The sequence below is a fragment of the Leptopilina boulardi genome, unplaced genomic scaffold (assembly GCF_019393585.1).
Source record: "Leptopilina boulardi isolate dan_hultmark-lab unplaced genomic scaffold, ZJU_Lbou_2.1 LbouV2_112, whole genome shotgun sequence".
In the NCBI taxonomy this organism is placed as follows: domain Eukaryota; kingdom Metazoa; phylum Arthropoda; class Insecta; order Hymenoptera; family Figitidae; genus Leptopilina; species Leptopilina boulardi.
Window position 1 is genome coordinate 1,930,195 of NW_026137655.1, and position 9,160 is coordinate 1,939,354.

Below are 9,160 nucleotides of genomic sequence, written 5' to 3' on the forward strand. Positions count from 1 at the left end.
TTTCTCTTCTCGAAAATAAATATTTGTTCCCCCCCCCTAATAAATAAATAAAGATTAAAATTTTTACTAACTTTTTATATCGAAACTGCTTGAAGATTTTGAAAAAAATAGTGTCCGAATTTACGAAGCAATTACTATTGCTTTCCCATCATTTATCAATGGTTCCGGATCGTATTCGTCATCGATCTGTAAAAAATTTAATTAACAATAATCAATTTCTTATTAATCGTAAGTTAATAAAAATTTATAATTACTCACCTCTCTCTCCTTTTGACTAGCTCGACTTCGATAAAAATCCTGACGTTGTTTTTCTGGATAAGACCGATGTTGACAATAAATGAATGTATCTTCCGTCGAATTTGCCAGACATAAAAACAACCACGTTGTTAAAACGAAAGGTATCGCTAGAAATGGAAATTGGAACTGAAATCAATAAATTCATTTTTATTATTTAAAAAAAAAGAGAAACAATAGAATAGTTCAGAAAAAAATTTCAATTATTTTTTCCTTCAAAAATAAAAGGAAAAAAAAACAATTCAATTGAAAAAAAATTCTAATATAAAATGTTAAATACCTCATTTAAAATATTGTAAATAATGTATTGCAAAATAGAAGTGAAAGCTATTGCAACAATTGTCGCCATACATGAATAATGATTAATTATTAGAAAATGTCCTCCTAATGCAGCTCCAGTTAAAATTCCATTAAATCCCCAAACGCCTGAATAAATTAATTCGTACGGTACATTAAGTTGTAAACCTAAGAAAAATCAATCAATATTTTTTATAAGTAATATTTTTTTCTTGAATAAAAATTAATTTACACATTAATATGATTAAAAAAACAGTAATTTTAATACTGTTCTGAATCAACAGTTCCTGAACAATTGAAATATTGCGAACTTTATTTGGAATTCATCCAAACAGACTTTTTGATTTACGTGTTTTCAAATTAAAAACAAAAATAGAAATTATATTTTTCATTTATGAATGTATGTTATTTTTAGACTTATCATCTAAATATGTGACAAAGAGGGAAAATTTTTTTTTAGAAAAACAGAAGAAAAATGAAATTTACCCAAAAGGCTGGAAATTAAAGCACCAACTAATGAAAAGACAGTTGTGATTGGTGAATAAATTAAAATTGCGAGATAAACGACTGAACCAACAGCTACATCATCGACCGCAAACACCTGGGATGCCGACGTCACAACACCGCGGAATAACTAAAGAGTAACATTCGAGAGACTTTATAGTTTGGCTTGGGATATTGGAAATTATCGCTTACATATCGTCCTTACCATTCCCCAGTCTGGGCTGACAGTATCCTCTTTTCCAACAATAGTACCCGTGTCATCTATTGTCATGTTGCTTGTTCCATTGTTCTAAAACAGAATCAAAAGCCTGTACCCATTTTCCATTGTAGGTTTAAAAAAAAAAAATTCACATTTTATACGCCAAAAATTCAACAAAAGTAAATCAATAAAATATCTTCTCACAAAAAAAGATAGAAACTAACAATTCATTTTTTATTATTTTTTTTTTTAAATTGAAAATTTGCAATAGGTGAATGAAAATAAAATTCCAGCTATTGAAAAGTATAATTAAATTAAACTGTTGCCTACAAAACTCGATTCAAGAACATCTGCTGTAATTTAACGATCATGCTTAAGACTTAATAGCCAATAATTAAAATTGAAACTCCACACATGCTTTGAATGCCTAACAAGAGGACATGTATATTCAATGTATAATGGCACGTGTATATAACGACTTTATGATCTCGATTCCAATAACAAACATAATAAAAGCGCGGAAAATTAAAAAAAAAGTACCGAATCAATTAATAGTACTGTAATAAAAATTCATTAATACAATAATTAAAATTAGTAAATCAATATTACTAAAATTCGATTTATTTTACCAGATATAAATCAGATTTCCTTTTTTTTCTTATTAAAACACAACACTTTTTTAAAAAAATACAAAACAAGATATGATAATGAAATCAATGCTTAACGTTCAGTTAAATTTCAATATTGCAATTTACAAATAAATCACTTATTCAAATTTTATATCTAAACATTTCAAGTTTTTTTTATTCTTCTGATATAGTTCGCAATAGTTTTATTTAAATAAAAAAAAAAAAAAAACTCAAGAAAAAGAATTTCATTCAAACATATGAAATTTTCAAGCGATTACTTTTTCTAATTTGAGAAAAGAGAACCTTTGAGTTTTTAACTGACCTAAATTCATCCAATCACTGTGATATTCCGCATCATTTCACAAAACGAATGTGTTAATATCTCGTGAATCTCTCTTTTCATGAATAGATTTCAAACAGTCAAGGTTTCCATATACATATATATATATATATAAAATGAAAGTTTTTACAATAAATATAATTAAAAATTTTATATAATTATTTCTTATCCAGTAATTAATTATTCAGTTAATTAATTAACTTTACAAGACTTTCAAACAATTAATTATCATTTATTGTAAATCCTATTGATGATTAAAAAAAAGATAGGTAAGTAATTATTGACTCGGAATTCTTTTTTCTCTAAATGAAAAAAAGTAAATGCTTTAACATTGCTAAAAATTTAACAAATTTTTAATTTAATCAAAATTTAACTCACAATTGTTGCATTTATTGAAAATCCTTCTTCAAATCTAAATCCACCACTGTGATGTTTAAGAATAAATAATAACATTAATTCCGTTATAACGAATGGATACGTTAAGCATGGTAATTTTCCAATTCCTATCGATCTTGTTAGATAAACACTGTAAAATTAATTTTGCAAAATTAATTTTAAAAAAACTAATAAAACCTTTATTTTCTGTAAAAACAGAAAAAATAAATTAATTGATAAATGAAAATTTCTCACCTAAATATTGTACTGAAAAATAGAAATAATAAACAAAAGGCGTCAAATGGTCCGTATAGTTTAGGAATAAATACATAAGCCAATGCTCCCACAAGTAAAGGATTGAATACAGTGAGACCATTTTCAATTTTTCTCGCTGGTTCTCCAATTAACTCAAAAAGAAAACAAAATTATAAAGCTTTTAATTCAACGCAAAGAATATTTTAAATTAATTGAGATATTAAATTTTTTTAAGTTTAGTTTTAAAATATTCTTTAATTTTTATATTTACTATAGAGAATAATAATCCTAAAAGTCCTGTGGTAGCACTGAAAATTAATATTCCTGGTGAATTCACAGCTAAAGCAATAACAATAAATAAACCACTTATTGGATTATTTGCAAATGCGACCTGTAAAATAAAAAAAAAATGTATAAAAAATTTTACAAATTCTTTAATTAAATTAATTAAAGAAAAAAATGTAATCTTTACCGCTCCAAAACCCCGCAACAAAGAATCAAGGAGCTGCAAAGGAATCCATAATTTCGTTCTCTTATTCGATAAAAATTCTTTAAGAAGCGCAAAGTCACCACCAAAAACAAACCATCCTTGTTCTTGCTAAAATAAATTCATTAATTTTAAAATAAAATTAAATAAATTAAAAACGAATGGTATAATGAAATTCTAATAAACAACAAACGAGAAAAGAAATCAAAAAATTGTTTGAAGAAGACTTTCAAGTGAATTTTGCATTTTTACCGCTTAAAAAAAAGCGAAAAGCATTCTTTAATTAAAAACTTTGAAATCAATTAATTTAATAGCGATTCGTTTGGCTTTAAGGTTCACGAGGTGAAGCTTTATAAAGACTGAAATTTATATCACACAGAGAAACGCTTTTTAAATTAAAGGAGAAGCCAATTTAGCAATCGCCACTTTTCTAAATTAAAGGGCAAATTAAAGGTCTCGTGTAATAAGAATTCTTTTTTTTTTCATTTTTCTCTAATCAATAAAAATTTTTGCTCAAAATTTAATAGACAAATCTAATTTACCAATAATCTTTATAAAAAAATCAATTATTTTTATTTTAAAAAATTTGATTGTAATTTAATAAATTGGAACTTACCATTGTTGCAGAGGAAATTATGTTCAAAAAATATTCATATCACCAAAAAAGACAATTATTTATTGCAAAGTTTTGTCAAATCATTCGACAAAAAACAAACTAAGCAAATTTACAATGTGCATAATTGTCGTGAAGTGTCATAATGACAATATTCAATTTTGATAAGAAATTTAAAAAAATTTCCTCTTAAGTACCACGTGAATTTCATATTTAAAAAACAATTTCATTGTCATGGTAATTCACATTTGTTGATTAATATCAAGACATTCGATCTAAACAACTATTTTAGATTATAAATACTTGTTTCTGAAAATAGTTTTTTTACATTGTATTTTAACATATAATGACGCAAGTGAAATAGTTTTCATATATTGTGAAAATATTTTTTATCACTTTACTTTTAACGGAAAATTACTAATTATCATTTTTTTGCTTTTGTCATAATTATGAATAATGTTCGATGAAAAAAAAATTGTAAAAAAAAAATTTGTACTAATAAATATAAATTTAAGTTAATAAAAATAAACTACTATTGAAATAAATGTTTATAAATTAAACGATAAAAAAAAATCACAAAAATTTATCGAAACAATCATAATTTTCAAAATCAATTCTTTTAAAAAATATAGTAAAGATAAATGTTTGTTATTTTTTATTAAATCGTTTATTTATATTTTAAATGATAGTAATTACATTACTTGAATTCTAATTGTCGTTTGAACTTCCTCCATGATGCTTAAAACTAAATGCCATTGGGTTAATGGGATCTTGATCCTTTACGATTAAGTTGATCTTGTCACTATCACATAAGCACTGAGAAACAATTCTTAAACGGTTCAACATTCTTCTAACATACGCCTCTCCATCAAAGCATCATCTCACCTTTACTCCTCGTTAGAATGAACTCTATAATCAAACAATTTAATCGCGTATAGATGTTAATAACTTCATGTTATAGTAAAAGTGTTTTAACAAATTACAATAGATCACTTTATACACTTTTTTTTTCTTCCTCCACTGAAAAACGTCTTCAAACTTTCTATAAATAAAAAAAGGGAAATCAAATTTCTTTCCTGTAAACAAAAAGAAGACAATGATTTTTTTAAATAACTAATCAAAATATTGTAAAAAATGTGAGTCTTTAATTTACTGAAAAAAATACCGTTTAACAAATTGTTATAATAAATATTCAAGAATCAGTTTTTCTTGAAATATTTGTCGAACGATTTTTTTTTGTCGTCTTGTATATAAAAATAGTATAAAATATGTTCACAAAAAACATCGACGCATTTCTGATTACTTTTCGAAATTTTGAATAATAAATGAACTGATGATTGAGAATTTCATTGTCTTTTACGCTTCAGATCTAGTTCAAATATTATTTAAGAAATTTTACATATCTACACAATAATTAGGATGTACAACAAGCTCTTTATCGTTTTCATCATCAGCATCGTCGCTTTCTTTTTCTTTTCCTTTGCCTTTTAATTCACCTTCTCGCAACGGAATGATAATTTGATCCTGCAAAATGAAAAATTCTTCCTTTAATTAATTTTAAATTTAAATTTAATACTGTAACAATTTTTAATATAAAAAAAATATATATATAAAAAAATAAAATACATTTTAGTTGATCAATTACAAGAATACGTACAGTGTAGGTCAATCTATCAATGATTTTTTCAATTAACGCCTTTCGGCTCAATATATCTTCTTCAGTTTCAAGTTCTTCCTGTACCTGATCAATATACCAAAGAACCAATTCCGATCTCTTGATACCGTGACCTTTTGTAAAAATAATGTAAATTAAATTCTAAATTTCATATGAAAACAAAATTTGCAATTAAAAATATTTTTCAAATAAAAAACGTACCTTCTTCTTCAATTCGTTTCATATGAAGAATCAATATATTTGAAATTCTCTTATAATCCTCGTACGACAGTGTTATTTTCTTCTTTGGCGGTTCTATAGAACAAATATTTCCTTTCAGAAAAAAAAACATTTTTTTCGAGAAATGCATAAAAAAAATGTAAAATATTCTAAACTTACATTCTCATAAAGAAAGAATTTAGCTATTTTCAACGAATTTCCATTTTTTGGAGACAAATTTAAAAATAATTTTTTCAATTTATCTCTCTTAATAATAAAAATAGACACAAATATAATTTTATAAATGAAAACCAAATACTTTGGCACCAAATTTCGTGAAAAATTATAAAAACCTTTTCCAAAAAGCGACTTTTCTTGCTTTAAAAAAAAATTCCCACATACCTGGTTGATTATCATTCTCTTGATCGTCATGAACACCATTTTCTTGTTCTGTTGATGGATCAACATTCATTGGCTCTTCTTCTCTTTCATTTTCAAGATCAATGTCTGGTTGTTCTACACGGACAATACTTTTGCTCAAAAGTCGACGAGCTTCCTCTACGTGTTTCACAGTGACGTCATCCATACATTCCAATTTAGCAAAAGCCTCGGACAATCGAATCAAGCTCTCTAATTGACGTACAGTAACTCTCCAGGTAGATTTTCCTGAACTAAGTCCTTCTCGTTGTCTGAGTACTGTATAAGTCTTAACCAAGAGTTCACCCGCTTCCTAAATATCATTAAATTTTATTTCACTTTTGTGTAAATCAAATAAATTACAATTAAATTTAATTTGTTAATTTTAAAAAGAAATTAATTTACAATATAAAATTCGATGTTTACCTTGCTGATGATTGGTTTAAAGTGCTTTGCAAAATTAATATAACGAAGAATTTCTTCCTGTGTATAAGGCGTATCAATGGTGGCAGTAATATTACTGTGTAAATCGACAATTTTTTTGGCAATTGCATTGTCAACCAATTCATTACATTCGTCAACCAAAATGAAGAAGAGATCAAATCGAGACATAATAGGCGCAGTTAATTGAACATTTTGTTGTAGAGATTTTTGTCTATCATAACGACCGCCAATCGGATTGGCAGCAGCGAGAATCGATGTTCGAGCGTTTAAAGTCGCTCTGACTCCGGCCTGGAAAAAAAAAACAAAAACAGTAAATAAAAATCAAAATAAAAAATGAACAATATTTTATCAAATAAAATTTTTTTTTTTGTTAAATTAACGAACCTTGGCGAGAGAAATAGTTTGCTGTTCCATAGCCTCGTGAATGGCGACTTGATCTTTTGGATCCATTTTATCGAACTCGTCAATACAACAAATTCCATTGTCAGCCAACATCAATGCACCGGCTTCAATGACAAAATCAGAAGATTCCTCATCCCTTACCACAGCTGCAGTTAAACCCGCCGCTGTTGATGCTTTACCGGAAGTATAAATTGCTCTTGGTGATATATCAGCGACTTGTTTTAAAAGTTGTGATTTCGCTGTACTGGGATCGCCAACAATACAACAATTGATATCGCCTCTCAGTGTTGTTTTTTCCACTGTTGTTTTTGGAACACCACCAAATAACATTAGAGTAATACCTTTCTTAACTTCCTCATTGCCATGAATTGAGGGAAATAAACTTGTAACTAAATTCTGATAGAGATTTCTGTCATGACTCATTTCATAAACTTTATTCCATTCAGATTCTGTCATTTGTTTTTTTATAGTCTCCTGAGTAATGTCTTCCATTGCCATTTCTGTGCCACCAAACTGTAAATGTAATTTAAATAAAATTGGAACTATTTTTTTTTAATAATTCAGTATTTTATTTTCTCACCCTAAGACTAGTTGCAGCGATACTGCAAGCAAGAAAAGCCATTCTATAATTTAAATCTCTAACACCAAGAGCTTTAAGTCCCCTGACACCATCGCCTTCGTCAAAGTTTTTGTTGTTACCAGTGATTTCAGCTTTTGCTCCTGGAAATGAAAGTGCACCAACATCAGGTACAACAATCAACGTTCCTGTGAAATCGTATCTGAAATTTAAAGAATTATTATTAAAAAATACTTTCTCATTCTTTTTAAATTAATTTCTTCATTAAATAAATATTTTATTTATTTTTTTAAAATTACATACCTGTCGCCAGCTTGAATTGTTTCAACAGTTTCTCCTCGAAGAATAATTTCCATTGAACGTGGTATACATCCTCTAGGTAGTTCAGCTTGTGTTTCTTGAATACGAACTTTTTGAAAATCAACAAAAAGTGAAGCGTCCGTATCAAGCATAAAACGACGACGATTATTGCAAACTGGATTTTGACAGATCGTCGGATTCGTAAACTGTAATATTTTATTTTTTTCATATAAAAATGTTAAAAGTAATAAAAATTTGTCTTTTTTTATACTCACCTTAAATTGCTGTTCGACATTTTTAATAATTGCATTACAATCGACACAAACAAAAGTGCCACTAATTAATTCAGGATGAACTGGATGAGTTCGTACAACCTGGCCTGATATACGAATTAAAGTTCCAATTTTCGTTGTTGTTAATTCTCTTAATTTGTGTCTGGTTGGTACATCAACAAGACTCACGTAACATTCTTTTTCTTTTTTTAATTTCACCAAATCTTTGAGATAATTTTCAATTGCTTTACACAAAAAGGGATACACTCTGTAAAATTTAATTTTATTAATATTATTCCAGAAGTTATAATTAAAATTAGATATATTTCTATTATAATTATTTGAATACCTGTAATATTCTTCGATAATAGTCGTAGAAAGAGTTTGATTGTAACTTTCTACATCTTCAAAGGAAACTTCCAAAGTACTTCTTTCTGGACTCACTAATTCCTCCGTTAATTTTCTATATTTTATTTCACCTTCTTCCTTGAATCTATATGTACAGAAAAAATATTAATTACACTATTATAACCTCTCTAAATTATGAAAATCATTTTATCATACAAATTTTCTTGTAATTTTATCAATAAATTAAAAGTATTCAAATTCTTCTGTTTCATTAATTAAAGAGCGATAAAATTATTCATAAATGTAAAATTACAAAATATTTAATGCCAAAAAAAAAAATAAAAGACGGAATAAAATGTAAAACTCATACTCACTCTTGTAAGAAATCTTGAAATAATTTTTGACACTGAACGCCAATTTCATCACGTACATGTATTTGACCAGGTTGAGTATCTCCTAAATCCATAATTGTTAACTAAAAATTAATAATACAATAATCACAAGAATTAAACAAAATAATTGACATGCAACAGG

General features: G+C 26.8%; 2 protein-coding genes across 2 annotated transcripts; both read right to left on the minus strand.

Annotated features, from left to right (window-relative positions):
• Positions 1-303: 303 nt before the first annotated feature.
• On the minus strand, positions 304-4,997 carry LOC127278371 (urea transporter 1-like). Its single transcript, XM_051300079.1, has 9 exons — positions 4,695-4,997; positions 3,366-3,491; positions 3,165-3,284; positions 2,894-3,045; positions 2,642-2,789; positions 1,301-1,384; positions 1,078-1,225; positions 575-759; positions 304-404 (listed from the first exon to the last, which is right to left on the minus strand). The coding sequence occupies exons 1-9, from the start codon at positions 4,725-4,727 to the stop codon at positions 387-389; spliced, it is 1,014 nt and encodes a 337-aa protein (XP_051156036.1). The 5' UTR covers positions 4,728-4,997; the 3' UTR covers positions 304-386.
• Positions 4,998-5,123: 126 nt separating this feature from the next.
• LOC127278243 (DNA replication licensing factor Mcm6) lies at positions 5,124-9,150 on the minus strand. The gene is made up of 11 exons (XM_051299851.1): positions 9,001-9,150; positions 8,628-8,771; positions 8,282-8,546; positions 8,010-8,212; positions 7,710-7,908; positions 7,112-7,642; positions 6,710-7,015; positions 6,269-6,596; positions 5,870-5,962; positions 5,651-5,781; positions 5,124-5,517 (listed from the first exon to the last, which is right to left on the minus strand). The coding sequence occupies exons 1-11, from the start codon at positions 9,090-9,092 to the stop codon at positions 5,389-5,391; spliced, it is 2,421 nt and encodes an 806-aa protein (XP_051155808.1). The 5' UTR covers positions 9,093-9,150; the 3' UTR covers positions 5,124-5,388.
• Positions 9,151-9,160: the final 10 nt, after the last annotated feature.